The sequence below is a fragment of the Rhipicephalus microplus genome, unplaced genomic scaffold (genome assembly GCF_043290135.1).
Source record: "Rhipicephalus microplus isolate Deutch F79 unplaced genomic scaffold, USDA_Rmic scaffold_23, whole genome shotgun sequence".
Taxonomy (NCBI): Eukaryota; Metazoa; Arthropoda; class Arachnida; order Ixodida; family Ixodidae; genus Rhipicephalus; species Rhipicephalus microplus.
In genome coordinates, this window is record NW_027464596.1 from 1,935,070 (window position 1) to 1,960,301 (window position 25,232).

The following is a 25,232-nucleotide window of genomic DNA, read 5'->3' on the forward strand; positions in this document are numbered from 1 at the left end:
GTGTGGGAGGTGTAGGCCTGATAAAATGCGATGTTGCTTCAGAGCCTTTCTTTCGTAATATTGAAATTTTATTCAACTCTTTCAAACACGGCCCCGAAAATTTCTACTGGGTGCTCGAACACGGCAAGCAGGTCGCGGGGCAAAATCTTTGTAACATTTTATTACTAGCAATGCTTGAGCTGCACTTGCTGTTTTCTAAATTGTAACCTCCTCAATCTCATCACTGTGATCAGGAAACAGAGAGGAAAAGTACAGCAGTAGTACGTAGAGAAATATTTAATTTCAAGCCCTTTAGCAGTATCATCTAAACAAATTGCCAGTTCACTGTTGAACTCTCGATGGAAACAAACAGCTGATCAGGGACGCAAGCGTGGCTTGGCACTGGCTTGGCCGTCCATACAGAGCCAAAAGCCGCTGCAGGAAACTGGATTGCGGATCGTATTGAGACAAAATATTTTATACATTTTTGTTTTCTTTGTTTCATTTCTCTAATTGCTCTTGTGATGGCGTGGACCGCGCTTCGTGATCTCATGTACCGGCGCACTGTTTTTAAGTTTAGTATGGCGCACGATAATACATGATTGCGTGCTTTAATTTAAAAAGGTTCGCGAGTATGGCAGCAACACTGCAATGTCGGGAAGAGGCACGGGGAAGAGGATAGTAGTAGAACCAGTAGCAGCTGCATGCCCGGGTGGAGCGACTGATGCCCAGATGGAGGAATGTCAACCCGATGCCTTTTGTGTTGGCCGTTCTGGCAGTTCCGCCGACTTTATAGAAAGAGACGACCCCGTCGCTTGTCCTCTTCTCTTTTCCTTCGGGCATCAGCGACAACATTGACGGACGACGTGTTCGACTTCACCGTGCACGTGAGTATAGGTTGGTTTTTCATTCGAGTGAATTCTTGTTCAGATTTGCAACTTGTCGACTTCATCCTGATCACCTGTCACCGGCAATAAGTCACATACGTGTGATATTTAGGTGAAATAAATGATAATGCACATTTTCTGCTCCATTTGCGTGACTTAGCTACACCCGGACGTGAGGTAAAGACTTTGTCGCCTAGCCACTAGCAGGCAAGATCGATCACTCGCATCCTTCAGTTCACGAATCAACGCGCCTGCCTTGAAATTAGTAAGCTGCTCGCAAAGAAATCTTACCGAGGCAATTTTGTTTTCTGTGAACAATGCACCGTAGATTTGTCTTGAATAACAAAAAAAAAAACTTGAAAAATAAATGTCGCGACCTTTTAGAAAACGCCGTGTCTAAGAGCTAGACGCGGCATTTTGTAAAAGGCTCATTAAATTCAGTATGTTTTCGTAGTTTCTGCTTGAAATTATTATTGTCTATGAATTTCATGGCCCAATCTTTTGCTTTGGCTGAAAATCTCGGCGGCAAAAACTTTGTTCAGTGTCCCTTTAAGGGCAGGTGTAGATGCCATCATTTCAGTCGCAAATCTTTTTGCTAGTCGGTCGGCTGGTTAACAATAAGGGTACTAACTAGAGTTCCAGATTTCATCAGCAACACATCATCATGGCTTCATCAGATGCTGCATTATATACATTCTATCCTCGTTTTTAAATAGGTGTACCGTATGGTCCACTGTTACAGGAAACAAGCGAGCTCATGGACAGTGAGCCATGTTGTGCTAACTGGCAGCGAGGCTTGTGAATGGGAGGCATGCGCATAGAATCGGGGTGCGCCCAGTTTTGTCTGCCATTTCTCCGCATGTACGCATGACAGCATTGGAAAGCGCATCCGTATTTTAGCTGTGCAATTTATCTAGCCCAGTGCCTCCTGCTTCAGGGATTTCCTGTGAGCACAAAAAATGCATGATTTTAATCGTTGCTGCAGTGTTTTGCAAGTTGTTACCGTAAAGCACATCATATTTTTCGCATAATGCTCGCTGCAACTAGCAAGTTTCGAAGACTCAAAATGCTGTTCAGGTCTGATGTAGCAAACATTTTAAGCTCGTCCTCATGACCATGAAATATTGGTTTATTAAATAATGGAAGGCAGAGTTGGTATCAGTTGATTTACAGTGTGAAAATGAAAAGTGCGAAGGACCGTGCCTCGCAAGTAAGCCCCGAGAGCATGAGCAGAGAAGTAGCAGATGAGGATGCTCATGCGCTGCATTTCCAAATCTCACCAGCACTAATGCTTGACGGACTGCTGGCCACGCACTAGCGTGATCTTTCTGAAACAGGACTTTGGCCCTGTAAGCATGTTCTTGTAAGCATGTTCTTGAAGGGCATAAGTAAAACGTAGAATGGGCCCCCTAAATGCACCCATCCTTGAACCATTGGGCTTATAAATTAGTGCCCTTTTCAAAATACAACTATTCTGAGCTATAAATTGTGACAGAACAGTGCACGAAGTTCAAAAATGGGAAAAAAGTCTTTAAATGTCCCCTTTATACATAGTGTTCTTGTGATGTCACTTCTGCCGTTGTCGCCCTCTCCCGCCATGCCCGGGTAACTCCCTGGGTACCTACGGCAGTTCACGGGCTGCAGTGCGGTTTGTTGGGGGCTCGTCATCTGTTGCTGCGAACGATGTGGAAGCATTGTGGTTTTTTGTTGTCTTACTTTAACGAGCTCATTGGATTAGGAAGGCCTCGCTCGTTCACTCGATACAAGACCAGATAATCAAGATGTGCGACACATATACCAGCCACGGCGTACACCGGCTGCCCGCATATACCAGCCACGGCGTACACCGGCTGCCCGCCACAACCTATGAGGGCCTATTATCTTGCTTTCACTACAAATTGCCTGGCCCAAAAACAAGTGAAAGCTCAAAATCTCTCGAGCCGCAATTTTAAGAGTGGATGTGCGAAGCGCAGCTGCTCCTATCGAAAACTAGTCGTGCAGAGCTAGGCAAGTTTACAAGAGATATAATATTATGAATATATTGTCACGGCCTACGCCACCAAAGTAGCAATGCCCCCCCCCCCCCCAAGTGTTTTAAACAGTGCTGATGTTGAACTTGAGCCTCTTTGATTGCAACTTGTGGAATTGTGGAAATAGTCGAGGAAAATATTATACAAGGCAGATAGCGACTTTGCGTGGTGTGTGCCGCAGTAATGCCAGTCATCACTTTATTTTTCGCGTATGCTTTAACACACTTTTCACTTTGTATTTTGCTTTTGTTGTACGCTAATGTACAGTGGAGTCACTGAACATGACAGAGACCGTGTATAGAATTAATTGACTAATTAAAAAAAATCCTGACGCCCAACTTGAACCGATCGGCTATACTTCAAAGTGAACTAATATTGTTTCCCATTCTTTATAGTTTGTTTCAATGCAATACCAAATCTCCGCGATCACCATCACGATTTTAACCGCCTTCCTCGCTATCATGATTTTAACTGCGGACAAGTTTCTATGTACAGTATCTTGGTAAGCTATATCTGTTTGCAGGTAAGTACTTGGCTATGGCACTTACCCGTAATGAAGTTGCACCTGAAGATGCAAATATTGCAAAGTTTCTTCAAGTAGCTTTTGTTAATCTGCACCAGCCAAATACGCTGGTACTTTTAGGAAAATCGGAATGTGCGTTCTCAATTTTAGGTTATAACTTTCAGCGAAGAAACACCCTAAGCTCTGCTCCCTCTGCGTGGACTACTAAATCAACTTGCCTCACTAGCAGCTCATAATTTCTCAAACTTGCATCGTGAGGCAAAACTAAACGGGTGCAAGCACGAGGAGACAACATGGCAGTTGTAGGCGATAGATTCGGTTGGTGCCCGGGCATGTTGGTGGCGCATTTCGGAAGTGACGAAAAGGCGCTGCGAGATGCATGTGCGCACTTTGTATAGTTGCTGTATTGGACAGCAAACTTTTTTTCTTATCTGAGCAGTTTTACCAAAGGAAGCTTCATCATATGGCATGATAAATGAAGCGAATCCACAAGTTGAACCACATCATAGCCTCGCTGTGCTTTTGTACTTTTTTTAGCTCGCAAAATTTATTGACGGATAAGGCAGCACTTGTTTCTTTACCATATGATCATCTCCGGTGTGCTGCTGCCTCAATATTTCAAATTCTAAGCATTTACACCATTGTATGCTAACTTTTCCTTCAAAGTGAGACAAGCCACATGTGTATCGTAGATCAAGAAGCATGCCAGTTTTACGTAATTGCAAGGTAAACATCAGAAATGCACAGTTGATCAAAAATACTAGTTTAATGGTGCATCTACATAGCAGAGCACCTGTGGCACCTCGGGAACAAGATAATGCCACACATGTTACAAGAGATAATTAAAAAAGACAGGGGACGTTCCGTGAACAAATAGAAACAAAAATAAAATGGCACGTGGCAGCGAGCGAAGGCGGCAAGGGGGGGGGGGAGCCCGTGGGACTTCAGCGGATGAACGTAAGGTGTGTGTTTAATATGTGGAAGAAAAAAAATTCAAAATTTTGGCGACTGAAATGAGGGTGACTTAGTGAGTGCGCTCATGACGAGAGTAAACACGGTTATTATTTTTTTTTCAAATCTCTTTTGAAAGCCACAAAAAATCTGTATGTGGTGCAGCCTAACAGAAGGTCCGTGAAGGCAAATTATGCATTCGTCGTTGTACAAAGGCTATTTTTTTTTTCATGCGCACCATCCCCGCCGCGGTGGTCTAGTGGCTAAGGTACTCGGCTGCTGACCCGCAGGGCGCTGGTTCGAATCCCGGCTGCGGTGGCTGCATTTCCGATGGAGGCGGGAATGTTGTAGGCCCGTGTGCTCAGATTGAGGTGCACGTTAAAGAACCCCAGGTGGTCTAAATTTCCGGAGCCCTCCACTACGGTGTCTATCATAATCATATAGTGGTTTTGGGACGTTAAACCCCACATATCAATCAATCAATCATGTGCACCATAAATAATGCTCAAAATTTAATTGCATATGTTGTTTTCATCCTCGCTGTATTCCGTGCTGTTTATGATGTAAAAAAAAAAAAGTAGCACGCTGAAGTGGTGCTGCTTTTGGGCAACAGTTGAAAATGGCGGGGTGCATGAATGCGGAATACTGCCGCTTACACTCAAATCACTCTTGTGGTCACCTCCCACCGTTTGCAGCGTGTGTTGTGTATACACAGCTGCATATTTCCTAGCTAAAAAAATTTGATTTTAGGTGTTTCACGCCATTTTCCATGTAACTATTCCACAATTGCACACACTGTTCAGCAGGCTTTCAATTGCGCTGAAGGACACAAGTGCCATAAAATTCATAGTCGATTCTTTCAAGAAATCGTATGCAAAGGCTGAAGCTTCATGCGTACATACACACATACATACCATATTGTTTTTTGTACTTTATGAAAGCTGTGAAGGTCTCATGTGCCTCCAAGCGTAACCTGTCTTATTTATTCTCCATCACCACAAAAGTTTTGTGAGTTTCAAATAAAAGTACTTTGCGCATGGCCACTTTTGGGTAATTTTTTGTGTAGGTGTTATTTGAGCAGCCTACAGTGTTTACTTTATAAGCCTGTATGTATATGTTGCATTATAAGGATGCAGAATGTGTGTAGCTGTACAATATAGATGAAGTGTAAAAATTAAGTGTGTCTATTGTAGTGTTCTTGCAACCAATCTTACCCCCGTATTCTAGAACGTCCCTCCACTCAACGCTTCACCTTCACTTGAGATGGCTGATGGGAGCGCCGTCTCTAAGCAGAGAAAATTGCTGCATGTCAGCAATAATCTGCTGTGATTCTCGAGTAGCGCAGCGTCGCTTTCAAACGAGCAGCGGCACAGTGCTCAACTCTGTCAAGTGAAGGGTGAAAGTCGAGTCAGGGAGCGTTTATGAATATGGGGGTTAGTTTTGTTGTCTTGTTAACCTGCCATTAACACTGGATTGATGCTACTTTGCTCTAGCTGTACAGTGCTCTCCAAGGCTCAAGGAGGCATCGCACGGGGAAGGCTCGAAGCAAACCATGCGTGAGTTTCCTTTCATTGTTACACTATGCACGTATTAAGTGATAGACTTTAATGTATGCTATTTGTATTGTGCAAGTTTTTGGGGACATACAACTTCCAACACTTATATGTTCTGACGAAAATCACGCAAGAATGAGAGAAGCTTGTGTAAAAATTATGCAAGAGTGTAAGAAGCTTTTGCAGAAGTCTGTGAAATGAAGTTTTGAAATTTTGTGGCAATGTGTCATTGTACAGTGGTCAACAGTCTTGCTCAGCATGCTTGACTGCAGGGCTCCCGGCTGCACAGGCGCATCTACGGAGTGCCTGATGCATGATGGGCCAAATGTCAGCCTGCACACTGGTGCCTCTTATCCCCGTTTGTCTGTTACATCAGTGTCTCTTGTAAAGGGGATCAACTGTGCTACCTTTTTTTTTTTCGAATGTAATGAGTTCTTTTTCCAGATTATTGTTGTTTTAAGATAGAGCCTCACATTTCTATCAAATACTGAAGATTCTATTTTTCCTTCTAGATGCTATGAAGTCACTCCTTGTGTTACAATAGAGTGAACACTGTTATGAGAAAAGCTACTTGGAGTTAACTCACTCCATATTCACTTAACACACAGAATTGGTGAAAACTACACTCCATTCCAGCTGCATTAGGAATAATATTCATTTGCATACTTCTGTTTCTTTTGTTTGTTTGTTGGCTGGAGGTTTGGAGTATAGGGTGGCCAGAGGGCACTGTGTAGTCTTTCTTCATCTTCCCAATTTTGTGAACATCAATTGATAGCCGTATGGGAAGCAGCCAGCATGCTGAAACAGCGGTGCAAGCATGCAAGATGTTCACCATTGCATGCAGTCAGTTGCTGTGAGCAACCTACTGCATACAATTAACTGCGAGTGGTGCTGCACTATGTGTGCCTCCTGGAAAGCTGCAATGGTAAAGTGCCACAATCGTATAGTAACATGGATAACATCGCAATTTGTTTGTTGAATAATTTTGCAACAGAATCAATGGAGTTTTGGATAAATTTGTGTATCTGCCTGGTTCATCAAAGCTACAGAGTCAAATGCGGTATATACTCGCGTATTATGTGTACTTGTTTTGTCAATCCGGTCATGTGCGAAGCTAGTAGGAATCGCTGGCCTAAAAGCTCAACTGGGAATATATGTTGCAGGCGCTGTCACAGCTGTCTCAAAGCGGATGGTCATTTGTTTGCTAAGCCTGTTCAAATGCCCCCATTTTCTTGAAGTTCTTCCGAACAGTGCTCACAAAAACCAGTTCCCATGACAGGGTTATACCAGAGAACATAAGTACTCTCCAATAATTGTCAGGAACCCAACGTAAAGTAAGATGCAGACAAGGAAGCGCGATGCCAACACAGTGCTGTGTGTGTCGCCCTTCATGTGTGTGTGTGTCCATTCCTTGTCCCAGTCTTCTATTGCGTTGTGTTCCCTCCGATATCTAACCAACACACCCAAGCTTCTATGCTAAGTCTTATTCAACGCACTCTTCTGCTGGCTCCCATACCGAATATTGCATGTCGAAGAACTCCACGCTGATGAGCTTAGCGGTAGCACGGTTTCAGTTTTCTTCGGTAAGCTTTATAACAGCAATCTGCCTCGTATATAATTATTGTAGCCTATCACAAGGAACGGTAAAGACGCAATGGCCAGATGGCGAAACCGGAAAAAAAAAACAGTGCGAACAGCTGCCTCATCTAGTTGATGTGACAGGTCCTTGCACGCGTTCAACATCTGTGCTGTGTCTCGGGAATACATTCTTGCCGTGGAAGAGGTGGGAAGATAGGAGGCAAACCTTTAGGCATTTCGGACTACACATAAACAGGTTTCGGTTTTCAAGTTCGATATTCTAGGGAAAGCATAAAAGTTCATGGAAGAAGGGACCTTGCACTCAGTCCATTTTGTGTAAGACTGCACTCGCCTGCTCGACAAGAGATGTGCCTGACCAGAGCATCATGAAGTCAAATGTGTCTGTGTGTGTGCTGGCAAGGTGGCTCGGGCTGGTTGGGGAGGGCAAAGTATGCGAGCAAAAAGTTTCTTGTAGTAAAGCAGGCTGGCTAATTATACTGGTGAGCAAATTATGTGAGGATGCAAATTGTGCGAGTAAATATGGTATGTACTCTTGTATGTTTCAGCTCTATTGCTACGGATCCTGCGGATCCAACTTGGCATCCGGCAGCAACAAAGAGAGGTTCTGCAGGAGGTGCGACAGCTGAAGCACGAGGTACGGCTCTTGTCCGTGCCTCAGCACGCCCAGCCAGCACAGCGCCCCTCTGACCTTCCCCGGCTGCTTGCTGGTACAATTCGAGAAGTGGAGGCAGCAGAGGCAGCTGTGCAGAGCAAAGCTGTGGCTGTGGCTTTGGTGTATATTTCTTGATTTTTAATATGCCTATGTAACATGCAGAAATTTAGTACTGCTTTAAGATACTGTGTTTCGGGAAACAAACTAGTCAGGTTATCTCATGAGCCACTGTACTACAGTCGAATATGAATAATTCGTACTCAAAGAGGCCAGAAAATTTGTTCAAATTAAAAGAAGTTCAAAATAATGAGTTACCGTAATTACTTGAATCTAACACGCACCTTTTTCCCGGTTAAGAGAGTTCATAAATCGCATGTGCGTTAGAATCGAGTACGACAAAAAAAATGAATATGGTCATTCTATTTACATCGCCACTTACAAAATGGCCGCCCCCTACGTGCGTCGGCATGGCGCGTCGGTCATTTCTGCCTATGTGTTTCCCATGCGCGGCACTTCATACGTGTGCTGAGGAGTTCGTCATCTTGTAGTACATTAGCATCGACGGCATGGTAGGGCCGACTCCAAAAACTCGACGAGTGCACCACAATGCTGCTTCTAAAAGAAAAGTCGTCGCGGGTGCCGGAACGGACAGAAATCGGGCCGCATCGCGGTCATTCGAAGTTCCCGAAACGTGCGTGTGGTACTGGCGGAAACAAAAGCAGAAAATTGTCGACAGCAAAGATTCACGCAAAGGCTTCAGTGGACCACAGCAGGGTCGGCTTCCACAAATTGAAGAGCTGCTCGGCGAGTATGTGATTAAGCAGTGAGCGGCACAGCGGCCCGTGACGACAGAACTGCTCCAAGTGCAGGCTATGCAGTTAGTCTTAGAAAAAGGGCTAATGCAGAGCCATTTTAAAGCGAGCAGGTGCTGGCTAACGAACTTTATGAAGAGAAAAGGCTTTTCCCTCCGAAGGCGAACGGGCATATGCCGGAAGTTGCCGGAGGAGTACGAAGAAAAGCTTCAGAGTCTTCAGAGGTTCCTCCTAAACTTGCGGCACAACAACGGCTACCTGCTTTGGCAAATCGGGAATGCCGATCACACGCCTCTTTACTTCGACATGCCTGGCACCACAACCGTCTAGGAGAAGGGGGCAAAGCAAGTTTGTGTACTGACATCGGGCCACGGTAAAACTAGAGTGACAGCAATGCTCTGTTGCACGTCAGATAGGCATAAGCTTCCCCCGTACTTCATATTTAAACGGAAGACGCTCTCAAAAAGAGTCGTTTTCGCGAGTGGTGTGATCAAGCGGGCCAACGAGAAAAAAGGGTGCGCGTTGCAACCGATGTCTTAGTTTTTTTTTTTTTTTTGTCGTGGAAATTGGGCGCGCGTTACAATCGAGGGCGCGGTAGAATAGAGTAAATACGGTAAACGAGCGGAGGGCTCACCATGCAGTGATGCATGTGCATGGAGTTTTATTCACAAATTACAGGACATCCGTCATTAATTAAAGTAGTCAATACATGTCTGTACACGTTGGCCTTGCAACGAGTCAACAAGTTTTGCGTGCAGTTTGCAAAGCATTTGTACTTCGGCTTCAGTATTCTCCTGGCAAAAGAAGTTGCACGCGGCAATGTCCAGTGCTGACACTCTTCGAAGACAACTGTGTTTCCACTGTTACCATCTGCGCTGCAGCCGGAGCGTGGCCAGCACATGATGAGAATGGAGGAGCGTCTCCACCTGGAGAAAAGCAGATCGGCATTCGAGAGAGAAACACTCCGCAGCAGCTTTTTTTTTTCTCTCTTCATGCGCGGTGTTGAAAGGAGAAGAGTCTCTACATAGCAGGAACGAAAAACAGGGAAGCGGGACACCGGCGCGTTGCAGATCGGCATAAGAGAGCCAACTCTCTGCGACAGCTTTTTTTCCCCTCTTTCTCTTCATGCGCAGTGTTAAGTGGAGAAGGGTCTCTACGTGGCAGGGATGGAAAAAGCCGAAGCGTGGCACAGGAATGTCGCAGATTGGCATTTGGCAAACATTCCACCGCAGTCTTTTCTTTCCTTTTCTTCATTTTCTTCTTCAAGCACAGCGATGAGGTGTCTGAAGTGCCACCGCAGGATTGGGCGGGGTGCTGAGAGCATTTTCGGAGCGCGGTATAGCTTTGATAGGACCACAGCGTCAGTTCGAATTAAGTGTGTTGGAATTAATGAGATTCGACTGTATTTACTATAGTCTGTGAAGTCCGAGTGAACTGTCCTAAGCTAGCAGACGATGTAGGCGGCATCGCGTGTTTGATGGGCAGTGACTAGCAATAGCCTGCTTAAAACAGACGTTCAGTAATTTTGTTCATTTATCACCCTATTTCGTGTCCGCTGCGGCTCTCTCTACTTTGAGCTACAGTTCACCCTGCCTTGTGTTAGCCGATTTCTTACTTTTTGAAAAATCTAACATGCACCCAATTTCGCAGTGTGAAGAAAAATGCACCTTTGTTTATTGTGATGAGATTTCTATAGGGACATGCCTCTTTGTTGGCTATCACAGAAAAATATAAACAGCAAATGGTGCGACCATCTAGTGCGACCTTTATTTTTCTATCAGTTTCATCTATGACCAAGATTTGGTCGCTCTAAGGTTGCCTCTTTGTACGCCTTGATCATGTTCATTTATCTTGTTGTGCTCTGCTTACAATGCATTGATTAAAAACATGTCCAAGCTTCTTTTTGAATTCCACATATTTTATCGTTTTTCACGTGTAGAAGCTACTCCTGGTCAACATTCAGGCAAAGACATTGTAACCTCGAAGAAACGTGTATTGGAATTTGAGCACTGTACAAAGTAATTATACTATTTCATAGCTAGAATCAATATTTATTAAGGGTTATAACAGTGTTGTATTTGATTTCATAACAGCGAAACTGCATTCAGAGAAGGACTCTGAAAGGTTCTCACACTGAGTGTGAGAGGGCTGATGTGGAAACCATTTTAGGTCAACTGAGTTGAAGTTAGCGTAAAAAAACAATGAAATGTTATGATGCCCAAAAATTCAAGTTGTTGTTTTCAGTGTCCTCTTCTTGCAGATTTTTATCATGAAAACATTTCGATGTGCTGTTGCGTTTACCCCATCTATGCTTCTTGCATTTTTTTACAGCGCAAGCACCTCCTGCAGATTGGGGGACGTGGCCTCCGAGAAATTGGTGTGAATGCCATGAAGGCTGTATTGGCACATGACGTGCAAGTGCTGTACAGCCTTCATGGCAGAAAAGGGAAAAGGGCCTTTGTGAACCTGAGGCTCTGTAGATTAGTGACAGGTTAGACTTGTTCATTGTTTTATGTGTGTGTACCCTTGTGTATTCTCTGTACTGCAGTGCTTCATGTGTACTATGGTATTTCTGTTCTTGTATGCAGATGTCATCTGCCAAAAAGCAGGGTGCGACCAGGCGGAGGCCCTCAACTTTATTACGAGGTGGCTGCCAGGGTCTGGTGATCGCTGTGGGGGCAGGAAGCGGCGCTTCAGAGAAACATTTGTTGTGGAGCAGCCCGATGATCCCCACTCTCAGAGTGCAGATTATCGGCTGCTCGCGGCAGCTGGCTTCCTGCCCAGCCACAGCAGCCAGGGCCTTGACAGCACCACTGTCACTGTGTCCCCAACGCAACCTGACCTGCAGTAGAGCGGGCCTTTTTTAGTTGTGTATATATATTTTTCAATGTATACATTTTTTGTTGTACCAAATAAATAAAAAAAACAAAGAATAAATAGTCTGCAGACTGTCGGTGGTGCACTGTTCGGCTAGCTTATGCTGATTCGGAAGCACCATCACCATGTTTTAGTTACAAAAAAATGCTCTAAACTATGAATATTCTCGATTACCATGTGGGGGACATATGTGGGGATTGCAAGTGGGGGACATACGCTTTCAGCATTTACTTCCTAACGACTTTTTTCGATCTGCTGTACCAAATACCAGTACCAAATAAAGCACTCGCTATTGCAAAAGATAAATTGGTAAAAAAATAAACTACACTTCTAGTGTTAGCAAAGGGAATGAGGTATAAAAGATGAAATAGATCGAGTAACTGCTTTCAGTTCTCGGCATTCAATTTTCTGTTGCCCCATGTATACAGGGCTGCAAAGCTACAAGAGCGGGTCATCGAGGCATATTGTTTAAATCTTTCGGTAAGAAAAATTTCCTACTAATAATGGTTACATAATGGCAAGCCAATCAGTAGCCAATATTCGTCGTGCAGGAAACATCGGTGTAATAACGGCATTCGATTGGCTGCAATGTGGCCCTGGATTGGTCCAATGTCGGTCGTACATCCGTAGCCAATATTCGTCGTGCAGCAAACATCGGCGTAAAAATGGCATGTGATTGGCTGAAATATGGCCCGATGTTGGCCGAACATTGGCAGCTTTGTCGGCAATACGATGGGCCTTCGTCGGCCCAATGTTGGTTGCATACTGGCTAAAACATCGGCAAAACGTCGGCCCATCATTGGCTTGAACGTCGGCCCGACATTGGAAGAAGTTGCACTTCCGACGTCGGCCCGACGTCGGTGCCGATGTTAGCCGATGTTGGTCCAAGATTGGTCCAACGGCGGCGTGCTGCCTGGGTGATGTATTGGTCTCCCCGTCACCACTTTGCATTCGTAAAGGCATAGTTTTTCCGTCTAGTGTCGTTCGTTTTTGCAATGGTCCTGCACTTGTCACCGCTGTAAACTCTACACCGAAGAATATCTTACTGCCACAGGGCACTACTGTGGCCCGTGTTGCCGACTTCGAGCCTGTATTTGTCATGCCACTTCACTTCATCGCATCCAAAGAACGTTCCCTCGGTGAGCAAGTTTCTTCCTCCATCTTTACCACCGCTATCAGCAGCGACTTGACAAAATCACAGACGCAGCATCTGCTCGCATTGTTACAGAAACACGCAAATTCTTTCGATATTTGCTCGTCTAAGCTGCGCCGGACTACTATACAGGACATCGAATTCTAACAGTCGGGACATCTATCGTACACCGTCGACCCTACCGCGTGTCTCTAGCTGAACGAAAAATTATAGAAGAAAACGTTGCTGACATTTAAACGAGAAGTCATCCGTCCTTCGTCTAGCCCTTGTCGTCTCCTATTGATTTGGTCCGTAAGAAGGATGGTCCCTCTGCGTTTTTGCGTGGACTACCGGGCGTTCAATAAGATCACACGCAAGGACGTGTACCTTATGCCACGCATTGACGACGCCCTTGATTCCCTACAAGGTGCGGAATTCTATTCAAGCGTCCACTTGCGTTCTGCGTACTGGCAGATCCCCATGCATGAAGACGATAAGGAGAAAAGGGCGTTAGCAACCGCCGACGGTCTATACGAATTCAACGTGATGCCTTTCGGAATCTGCAACGCACCCGCGACTTTCGAGCGCATGGTAGACACCGTGCTGCGCGGCCTGAAATGAAAGAGTTGCATTTGCTATTGTTCGAGGTATAGCGCATCCAGGACGGGACAGAGAAGAAAACACAGAACACATACACGGCGCTAGTAGAAAAGAGCCTGTCGAACTAGAAATGTAGTCGACTAAGGTTGCACGGCGGGCTTGTTGGTTATTATGTGTTCTGCGTTTTTTTCTCTGTCCCGTCCTGGATGCGCTATACCTCGAACAACAAGAATAACCAACAAGCCCACCGTGCAACCTTAGTCGACTGCATTTGCTACCTGGGCGATATTATCTTTTCGTCCACGTTTCCTGAGCACCTAGAACGATTGAATCAAGTTCTGACGTGCCTCGCCAGCGCCGGGCTCCAAATAAACACTAAGAAATGTTCTTTCGCTAGCAAATCCATCAAGGTCTTAGGACAGGTCGTTAGCAAAGATGGCATTCGGCCCGACCCTGACAAGACTGCTGCAGTCCTTCACTTTCCGCGTCCCGAAAAACCAAACGAGCTTCACAGTTTCCTTGGCCTCACCTCCTATTTTCGCCGGTTTATCCGGAACTTCGCCTCTATTGCTGCTCCATTACATCAGCTACTTGCTTCCAACGTCCCCTTTCGGTGGTCTCAAGAATGTCAAACGGCATTCAACCTGTTGAAGCGGGCCCTCACGTCTAAACCGCTGCTCTGCCACTTTGATGAAGCCGCACCGACTATCCTCCATACCGACGCTCGCGGCCTTGGTATAGGAGCCCTTCTTCTACAACGCGACAAGTCTTTCCTAGAGAAAGTTGTTGCATATGCCAGTCGCGTACTCACCCCTGCCGAAAATAACTACACGATAACTGAGCAAGAGTGTTTGGCTGTGGTTTGGTCGGTGCAGAAATTCCATCCCCTTCTCGACGGCCCTCACTTCATAATTGTAACGGACCACCATGCTTTATGCTGGCTTTCTACACTGAAGAACTTGTCCGAACACCTGGGTCGGTGGATACTACCCTTGCAGGAGTACGACTTTGACATAACTTACAAGTCAGGTGCCCCGGCGCGGTGGTCTAGTGGCTGAGGTACTCGGCTGCTGACTCGCAGGTCGCGGGTTCGAATCCCGCCTGCGGCGGCGGCATTTCCGATGGAGGCGGAAATGTTGTAGGCCCGTGTGCTTAGATTTGGGTGCAGGTTAACGAACCACAGGTGGTCGAAATTTCCAGAGCCCTGCACTATGGCGTCTCTCATAATCATATGGTGGTTTTGGGACGTTAAACGCCACATATCAATCAATCATTACAAGTCAGGTAAAAAACATCAAGACGCCAACGCTTTATCTCGTTGCCCGCTTCCAACTACCCGTATCAGCGTTGGTGAGAACTCTACCGCCACCTCAACCTAAGTTCATACGCTCGCATCAATGGGGCAACCCTTTTCGGACGACGAGCCAACGTTTATCTCCCGCCAGCGGTCCGAGTCATATTGCAGACACATGGTGGACCTTCTTTCGGGAGTTCCTAGTCCACCAAACGCGCGACTTCGTCGTCAACTCCTGCACTTTAACCTGGACAATGGAGTTCTCTACCGCCGCACTTGCCACCCTGACGGTCAGCGCTGCGTTCCTGTACTGCCACGCTCTCTTCGGCTTCTGGTGCTTGAAGCCTTTCACGATGGCTTGACTGCTGGTCATCTCGGTTTTTCAAAAACCCCCGACCGCATACAATGTCGTTATTACTAACCTGGCCTTTTTTTCTAGCGTAGCGCAGTACGCCGGTTCCTGCTACTCATGCCAGCGTCGTAAACTCCCGACGTCTGCACCTGCTGGTGCCTCTACAGCCACTTCCGAGCTATTCAGTGCCGTTCGAGGTTGTAGGTGTCGACCTTTACTTTACGGGCCGCTCCACGTCACATCTGCTGGCAAATGATGGATAGTGACCGTTATGGACCACCTGACACGCTACGCAGAGACGTCCTCTGTTATTACAGGCTCAGCTGTGGAAGTTGCAGACTTCATTCTTCACGTCATAATACTGCATCATGGGGCTCCTTGACTACTGCTTAGTGACCATGGCAAACCGTTCCTTTCACAAACGGTAAATAAAGTACTGCGCGCTACTTCAACTACTGACAAGACAGCTTCAAGCTGCCACCCTAAGCCAAATGGTCTTACAGAAGGATTTCATCGAACCCTTGCTGACATGACAGCTGTTTACGTCCAACCCGACCACAAAAACAGGGATACTCCTTTACCATTCATGATCTTCGCCTACAACACCGCTGTGCAGGGATCAGCTTGCTACTCACCGTTTTACCTCGCTGTACGGACGCACCCTGACTACCTTTCTCGAAATCTCCTATAACAGCCATTGTAAGTCATGTCAGTCTTCTAGCGAAGAATACATTTCCCACCTGGCCCAGTCTCGCCATCAGGCTCGCATCAATACTCAAGCGAAACAGCACGAGCGGAAGATCATCTACGACGCATCCCATCACATTTTGCCTATCCAACCTGGTGACGAGGTGCTCCTTTTGATACCTATTCGTACTCTTGGTATCTGTGACAAATTCCAACTGCACTTCATCGGCCCATACATAATTTTAGAACAGACTTTGCCGGTCAATTATTGTGTGACACCACTTGTCGCCGCAACAAACCGCCGTTACCGAAGCACAGAGATTGCCCACGTTTCTCACATGAAACCTTTTACGCGACGTTGCCCGTCACTTCGACTTACGACGACCAAGGTGCCCGCTTTCCAGTGAGAGCAATCAGTGTGGGCGTTTCCTATATACATCGTTCTCATCCCTGCTTTATCCGTAATCACCATCATCCGCTTGTCTCTTCGTTCTCATGTTCACTCTGTAGGCAGAAGCTTTCAGATGCATTGCGACAATTGGACGATCGGCCACTCTCTGTGCAGATGCTACTGGAACACCGTCATCGCCTTTCGTCAGCTCAAAAGGCAGTCAAAGCTGTCTTGTGCTTTTTGAGGACTACAGGCCTACGTGACCAGCTTTAACTTTTGTGTAGTGCCACCGCTGCATACGCGCCAGCCGATTAATTGACAATCTTCTTTTTTTTTCTCTCTCGTTCTCTTCTCTTTACTCTCTGTCTCATCTTTATGCCCCCTTCCGTTCCCCCAGCGTAGGGTAGCAAACCGGGCATGTGTCTGGTTAACCTCCCTGCCTTCCCTCTTGTTGTTTATCCTCCCCCCCCCTGTGTTATCATCATCGTTATCGTCTGTGTACTGGCTTTGCCCGTTCGGTTTGCGAGGTGTTTCCTCAAATAAATACTGTTGCAACCCAGACTACCAAAAGTTCATGACACACACACATACATACATACATACATACATACATACATACATACATACATATACATATATATATATATATATATATATATATATATATATATATATATATACATAGTATGGGGAAAGAAGTGTATAGTTAAGGGCTCTTTTTTCCGTGTTATCACACAATATAATGAGATCTAACAGACAATAACACCAAGGAAAGTATAGGGGACGTTATTAGACCAAATTTTATTGTAATTGTGATGAAATGTGGGGGAAGATAGCTAGCCGTTAGCAGGAACCATACCTGCAATATATATTTATATATATATATATATATATATATATATATATATATATATATATATATATTACGAGATCCAAAAGACAATAATGCCAAGGAATGGGAGAAGTTATCAGAACCATTGTAATGCAAATAAGAAGAAAAAAAGTGGGTGAAAAAGTACCTTCCCGTGAGCAGGAATCGAACCTACGACCTTCGAATAACGAGTTCGATGCTCTCACTGAGCTATCACGCCGTGAGTCGTGATAGCTCAGTGGTAGAGCATCGATCATGCTGCGGTATCTCAGTGGTATTACTGAGCTACCACGCCGAGATCCGTGATATATATATATATATCACACTTGCCCTGACGAAGGCCGGTTCCCGGCCGTAACGTTGGCAATAAAGCATCGTTTTTCATTTGCTCGTTCGCTTCTTCTCGTGACTTATAACTCGGCCCGAATCCAGGAAGACTTTCAAGAAATATATATATATATATATATATATATATATATATATATATATATATATATATATATATATATATATATATATATTGTAAGATGGCGTCCAGTACCCTCAAGACTCTTTATTGTCTCGAGTTTGTGCCCCAAAACCTAAGCTGGATTGGTGATGATGATTATGTACAAATGAAAAGATGGAACGAATAATAATGCTCACACTTACTTTCCCCGCGCACTTGAGCGGCCGGCCCGGCCGAGACTTAAGCGGAAAAGGTACAGCGAACAAAGCGTTCAAGACGTGAAGCGTGGACTATCTCGGAGGCACGGTAACGACGGTCTGAGGAACTCTCGACGGAAGTGACAAGGTAATTGATAGGAGATCTTCTTTCACTAACAAGGTAAGGTCCGAGAAAGTGTGACTGAAACTTTTCACAAAATCATGGGGTACGAACAGGCGTCCAAAGTAGTACTTCATCTCCAGGACGGAGGTGACGTCTCGACGAAAGATGTCATAGTGTTGCTTGTGGTCTAGTTGACTGGCCTTCGTGTTGAGTTGAGCACGTTGCCGTGTTTCAGCGAGCCTGGAGACGAAATTTTCTGGCGTAGTCAGTGGACGTTTTTGTCATTACATTGAAGAAAGGGGCATCAATAGTGAATGTCGGCGCACGACTACAGACGAGGAAAAAAAGTGAATACTCGGTAGTTTCTTGAACAGCAGTGCTGTAGGCAAACGTTACGAACGGCAAGATTTTGTCCCAGTTATCATGGTTAGGTCCGATGTACATGAATATCATGTCGATTAGAGTCCGGTGGAATCGCTATGTCAGGCCATTTGTCTGCGGGTGGTAAGCGGATGCGTTCTTATGAACTGTGCCGCAAGTTTTAAGAAATTCGACAAGAATTGTCGACATGAAGGCCTTGCCCCGGTCACTCAGCAACGTGTGAGGTGCGCCATGACGCAACACCATGGCTTCTAAAAAAAGGCGGCCACGTCTGAGGTGGAGCTGGTGCGTAGAAGAGCGGTCTCCGCGTATACTGTGAGGTGGTCGACGGCTGTGACGATCCAGCGGTCGCCCGCTGGCATTACGGGAAGTGGACTGACGAGGTATATTCCGACAACGGCAAAAGGTGTATTGGGACATGGAATGGGTTGTAATGATCCAGCAGGAGCAGAAGTTGGTTGTTTCCGGCGTTGACGAAGTGCACAAGAAGCGACATAATTAGCCACAAAGGTAGAAAGATCAGGCCAGACGAAACGGCTCCTAACGCGGTTGTAGGTCTTCTGAAATCATAAGTGTGCAGCTGATGGGTCGTCGTGCAGTGCTTCGAGAACTTGTTTTCGCAGTGAACGGGGAAGTACTGGCACCCACCGACGCCCATCCGGATAGTAAGTATAGCGCTGCACAACATTGTTGTCTAGCTTGAATTGCCGTAGCTGACAACGTAGTCTGGCATTAGGTGGAGAAGGCGAGTCATTCAAGTATCCGATGATGCGGTTACAGTATGGATCGTCACGTTGGCACGCGGCAAACTGAGCACTGCTGTTTAAAGATAGTGACCCAACAACTGCCAGCGGTGATAACGTGAGTGCAGAGGAAGCCGCTTGATCACCTGAGGGGCATCGAGGATGCGTGATTGGAGACGGAAGTGGCAGAAGGCAGTGAGAGAGAGCGTCGGCATCCTGATGCTGTTTGCCAGACCTGTACACAACGTCAACAGTGCACTCTTGCAAACGGAGTATCCTGCGACCGAGGCGCCTAGAAAAATTCTTCAGCGGAACAACCAGCGTAGAGCATGATGGTCGGTAATCACAGTGAAGTGGCGTCCATACAGATAAGGTGGAAATTTCTGGATGGCTCAAATGACAGCAAATCATTCCTGCTCTGTTATCGAGTAGTTCTGCTCCGCAGGTGTTAGTGCGCGGCTGGCATATGCAACTACTTGCTCACGTGAAGTGTCGTCGCGCTGGAGGAGGGCAGCACCGATTACGTGGCCGCTGGGATCTGTGTGCAGAAAAGTGGGTGCACTCTCATCGAAGTGATGGAGGACGGGGTCTGATGTCAAAGCACGTTTAAGGGCTTGGAAAGCACACTCGCACTCGTCAGTCCAAGTGAAGGCTGTTCTTGACGTCAGAAGCTTGTGCAACGGTCCGCAATGGCAGCAAAGTGACTGATACAGCGGCGGAAGTAAGACGCCAGGCCCACGAAACTTCGCAATTGTTTTTGATTGCCCGGACGTGGAAAACTAATTACACCAGCAACCTTGTCGGGGTCGGGTCGAACGCCATCTTTGCTGACAAGGTGACCTAATACTTTGATGCTCCTGCCGGTGAAGTGGCACTTCTTTGTATTGAGCTGAAGCCCAGCGTTCTAAATGCACCTAAGAACTTCGTCCAAACGCTTAAGGTGCCGAGGAAAAGTAGAAGAATAAATTACGATGTCGTACAAATAACATAAGCAGGTTTTCCACTTGAGACCACGTTAGACAGTATCTATCATGCGCTCGAATGTTGCTGAAGCGTTGCATAAGCCAAATGGTATGACGTTAAACTCGTAAAGCCCGTCAGGTGTTGCAAACGCTGTTTTCTCCTTGTCTGCTTCAAGCATAGGTACTTGCCAATACCCGGATCGGAGGTCAAGGCTGGAGAAATATTCTGCGTTTTGTAGGAAGTCCAGGGAATCATCTATGCGTGGCAACGGATATACATCTTTTTTCGTTGTCTTATTGAGGGCTCTGTAATCAACACAAAAGCGGACAGACTCATCCTTTTTCCGGACAAACACCACAGGAGACGACCAAGAGCTGGATGAAGGTCGAATAATATCCCGTCTGAGCATGTCGGCGACGTTTTCCTCAATGATTTGCCGTTCCGCCGAAGACAGATGGTATTGGCGGCGTACAATGGGGCTGCCTTCGGTTTCGATGCTGTGCTCTGCAACATAGGTGTGACCCAAAACTTTGGAATGTACGTCAAACGAAAAGCTGTGCTTTTGGAGGAGGTCTAAAAGGTCTCTCTTTTGCTCAGCAGTGAGGTAAGGACTTATAGTAGCATTTAAAGCAACAGTGGTAGCCTTGATATCAGTTGTAGCAGACAAAGGCGGTGATTGTGCGTGAAGAGGAACCAGCAAAAAAGGCTCGCTGTCAGCGAAGCAGCTCACAGCAGTGCCCTGGGACAGCATCACTGGCGAAGAAGTTGGATTCAAGGCGGCGATACATGCCTTACCGTCGTTAAACCGCACAAGGCCGGGTGCAATGGTAAGCCCCGCAGGTTTGGAGCGAACTGATGGAGCAATGAACGCGCCACCGTTAACTATAGTATCCGAAGCGATCGTGAGAATTCGTTCATCTTCTGGCGAAATGAAACAATCCGCGGCAGCAACGAAACGGAAGCTGTATGGATCGACATCTGATGAACTCTCAGTTGCTGACATATGAATTACTGGCTGACGACACGATATGAAAGCTGATGCCGAAGAAAGGAAGTCAGATCCTAAAATGCCTGTGTGAGTGCACAAAAGAAGTGCAAGAAACTAAATATGGTGAAGGATGCCATCTATGAAAACGTGGACTGTACAAACACTAGAAGGCTGAATAGGGACTCCATCTGCGCAACGAAGGGGAGGGCCATCGCATCGCGTCCTATCTTTTTTCAAGCGGGCACAAAAGTCTGCACGAATTACGGGAAGTGATGCACCTGTGTCTACCAGTGCCTCTGTGTGTATACCTTCAACATACACCAATAAAACATTTGATGGGCGGTCCGGAGGAGTTTGATGCAGTTCGAAAGATGCAGCTTTCCCTCTCGAAGCTGCACTGTTTAGTTTTCCAGTTGGAGGTCGGGAATCGAAGTAGAAGGTTGAAGGGGAGAGGAGGAACGCCGCATCGGTGAAGGTGAGCGACGACGTGAGAAACGGGAACTGCCAACTGAGCCAAAGTTCTGCGAAGAGGGCGACCAGCGTGCGCTGTTTTGATACAGTCGGCGATAGGGTGGTCCAGTGGGGGTAGAAGTCGTCCCGTTCAAAGTCGTCGTATCTTCGTCTTTCTTATTGTTGACGGCATCGGCAAAACCTTGAAATATGCCCACGGATGCCTCAATAGAAGCAGGTCAGTCGTGTAGTGTGCCAGGTGTTGTAAGGCTGGGAAGATGGTCGCGGTGCGAGTGAGTAGAGCGAACCATGCACGTCGGGCGCTGGCACCTGCATTGGGCTTTGCTGGGGTGCAGGTGTCCTAGCAGCAACCTGAGCATAAGTTGGCATGGCAGCAGGATATGAACTCGGAACAGGTGCTACAGTCATCGAGGCCAGGCTTTGGTGGGGCGCAGGCGTAGTTGCAGCAACGTGAGCATATCTTGGTATGGGCACGGTATGTGAGCTCGGAACTGGTGTGCCTGTGATCAAGGTCAGTTCCTCCCTTACGACGTCGCGTAAACTAGTAGCAGGTTGCGTCGTTCGAATATTAAGGTGGCTAGGTGAAGCCTGTGCATGAAGTTCCTCGCGGATGATAGAGCGGATCAATGCACGCAGCTCTGTTGTGCCATGACTCGAGCTCAGATCAGGCACATCAGGTTGCACCCGAGTGGTTTAAAGCACCTCGATGCGCTGACAGGTAGCTGCAACATCGGCTAGGGTCTGGTGATTCTGCACCACAAGCGCATTAAAAGCGACAGTCGCAATGACTTTTAGCAGGTGGCGCACACGGTCGTTTTCCGCCATATGGTTGTCGATGCGGCGGCAAAGGGCGAAGAACATCTTTAATGTAAGAAGTGTATGACTCGCCGGGGCGTTGAACACGTGCACTAAGCTTCTTCTTGGCGATATACGAGTGCACTTACGGGTTGGCGAAAATCTGGCGGAGCTGGCTCGTAAAGGCGGGCTATGTCAAAAAATCTGTAGCGTGCTTTAAAAACCACGTTTTTGCGGTGCCGCTCAAGTAGAATGCAACGTGGGTGTGTCTCGCAGGCTCATCCCAGTTGTTGGTGGCACTCACATGGTCATACTCTTCGAGCCAGTCTTCCATGTTCTCACCCGGAAGCCCCGCGAACAGCGTAGGATCCTTTTGAGGGCTGTTGACCAGGTGAGAAGTGTTTCTTGGCGGTGGGAGTGGTGGCGCAGCTGGTGCGCTGGGCTGGTCGGCTTGCGTTATTACCGAACCCAGGTCGTTTAAGCGGCGGCCAGAACGGAGCTCCAGGGATGTGTTCTAGAAGACGCTGGGGGTGTCCGAGAGCGTGAGAGAACGCAGGAACCGGGCAGCACTCTCCAAAACTTGTAAGATGATGATGATGACCTCTTATGGATGGCGCTCACCCACAGAGGGGCATGGGCCAAGAACCGGGCGGCAGGATACTTAAATGAAACTTGAAGATGGCGTCCAGTACCCTCAAGACTCTTCTTTATTGTCTTGAGTATGTGCCCCACAACCTAAACTGGATTGGTGATGATGAGTGTGTACAGATGAAAAGATGGAACGAGTAATAATGCTCACAATATATATATATATATATATATATATATATATATATATATATATATATATATATATATATTGTCACGTGCTTGCCCAAGAAAGACGATGACAGTTGTGCATGTGCAACGAAGGACTACGAATTGGACGAAGAAGAAGAACTCGCTTGCGTGTTCTAATTAAAAAAGATCGACCTGCTTCTGGTGTCTCAGTCTCTACGGCAAGACCTCTGTTCTGACGTCGTGACACTGGTGGAGGTGCTGGAGCCTACAACCGGATGCAGGACAGTCTTGCTCGGACCCGTTCACCTAGTCCAGAGACCCGGCCCCTCGTCACGACTCCGGTACACCGATTCAGTCGGCGCCTACTAGGCCTAAGTCCGGAGTCCGTATCTGTTCCGCCTCTAACCAGCATGGCAGCTCCTACCACATCCACGGCTACCCTTCCATCGCAGACCACTCTTCCCTCCCAGGTGACTCTTGAACATCCTCGCGTTCCTGAAGTTTTCCATGGGGAAGAGTACGAGGATGTCGAGGACTGGCTCGAACAGTTCGAACGGGTCGCTGTATCTAACCACTGGAACGAACAGCACAAACTTGGCCGTGCATATTTTGCCCTGGAAGATAGCGCTCGCACGTGGTACGAGAACCACGAGGCTACTTTCCAATCTTGGGAAGATTTCCGTCGACAGCTCCTCGCCACATTTTTGAACACGGACCGACGGGATCGCGTACAGCAACTGATTGAGGCTCGCGCACAAAAACCCAACGAAACAGCCGCCATGTACGCAGAGGGTATGATCCGTCTTTTTCGACGAGCTGACCCTGACATGCCCGAGGCAAAGAAGGTGCGTCACCTAATGCAGGGTGTCAAAGAACCAGTGTTTGCGGGCCTCGTACGAAATCCACCTACAACAGTAGATGAATTAATAAGAGAGGCGACTGTCATCGAGCGCGCACTGCGACAAGGATACCGACACTTTGACCGCCTGCCGAACCACACGGCAGTAAGTGCTGCAGCTCAGAACACGGCCGTGTGTGAAAAATCCCTACGACAAATGATTAGGGAAATACTGCGTGAGGAACTTCGGGCCCTCTGCGTCCCTCCTACCCAACCACTCGTCGCATCTGTTGCCGAAATCGTCCGCCAGGAGTTGAGGCAAGCCGTTACACCACCGGCGCCAAGTCCTGAACCACATCCAGCGAGCTACGCTGATGTGGTCCGTCGTCCTCCACCGTCATTTGTGGCGACACCCTTCCAGCCACGACCCGCGGCCGTACCTTGGTGGCAACGGGATTCCATGAGACGACCACCAGTTCGCCGAACTGACTTGTGGCGCATGGCCGACCGTCGACCTATTTGCTTCCGCTGCGGAGAACCAGGCCACATTGCTCGCTATTGCCGTCATAGCAATTCCGGCTTCGGGAACTTTTCTCGTCCCGCTTCTTTCAGCTCTGAAGACCGTCGTGACCACAATGCCGATCAACTGTCGACTGGCCAAGCAACTACACCGCGTCGCTGGCGATCTCCATCTCCTGCGCGTCACCATGACCTCCCTCAGAGCTACGCGGACGTCACCAGAGGCCGTTCGCCTAGCCCGCGCCGGGGAAACTAACTGCTGCGACCTCCGGGGGCAAGGTTGCCAATCGTCGAGACACCGAAAAGTTCCCCCTATCATCGCAAGAAGATATGACGACAACCACGACGAATACAACGACGAATACGACGACGAATACTAATGCCGGTGAAGTTGTACGTGCTGATCTTGGCGTTTTCATTGACGTACATTACGTTACAGCACTGGTCGACACTGGCGCCGACTTCTCAATCATGCGACCAGAACTCGCTGTCCGCCTTAGAAAGGTCAAGACACCGTGGACAGGGCCACACATAAGAAGTGCTGGTGGTCAGCTGATGACTCCCACGGGTAAATGCACCGCTCGACTTCGCATTGGGAATTCTAGCTTCGTGGCCACTTTCGTCCTGTTGCCAGACTGCTGTAAAGAGCTAATTTTGGGCATGGATTTTCTTCGAGATCATGGCGCTGTTATCAACATCCCTCAACGCATGGTGACATTTTGCGCAGATTCGTATGTCGACGACAGCAGCGACGAACTACGCGGCAGTTTGCGAATAGCCGACGATGTGACGCTC

General features: G+C 47.2%; 2 protein-coding genes across 4 annotated transcripts in view; one reads left to right on the forward strand and one right to left on the reverse strand.

Moving 5' to 3' along the window:
* The window catches only part of LOC119185271 (decapping and exoribonuclease protein-like), a 175,452-nt gene that overhangs the window by 113,476 nt on the left and 36,744 nt on the right, over positions 1–25,232 (reverse strand). The gene's annotated exons all lie outside the window — the stretch shown is intronic.
* Positions 379–11,923, forward strand: LOC142786353 (uncharacterized). Of its 2 annotated transcripts, none has more exons than XM_075883982.1 (5): positions 379–866; positions 5,872–5,926; positions 8,068–8,156; positions 11,318–11,477; positions 11,575–11,923. In XM_075883982.1, exons 1-5 carry the CDS (start codon positions 720–722, stop codon positions 11,835–11,837), a joined length of 714 nt encoding a protein of 237 aa, XP_075740097.1. In that variant the 5' UTR covers positions 379–719; the 3' UTR covers positions 11,838–11,923. The 2 variants fall into 2 exon arrangements, with proteins under 2 accessions (XP_075740097.1, XP_075740099.1); XM_075883984.1 differs by having other exon boundaries at positions 726–866; positions 5,864–5,926.

Coding starts and splice junctions, on each gene's coding strand:
- LOC142786353 (XM_075883982.1), top strand. CDS start 720: ATGTCAACCCGATGCCTTTTGTGTTGGCCGTTCTGGCAGTTCCGCCGA. Junction 867..5,871: donor TGTTCGACTTCACCGTGCAC/GTGAGTATAGGT, acceptor CTAGCTGTACAG/TGCTCTCCAAGGCTCAAGGA. Junction 11,478..11,574: donor GCTCTGTAGATTAGTGACAG/GTTAGACTTGTT, acceptor TCTTGTATGCAG/ATGTCATCTGCCAAAAAGCA.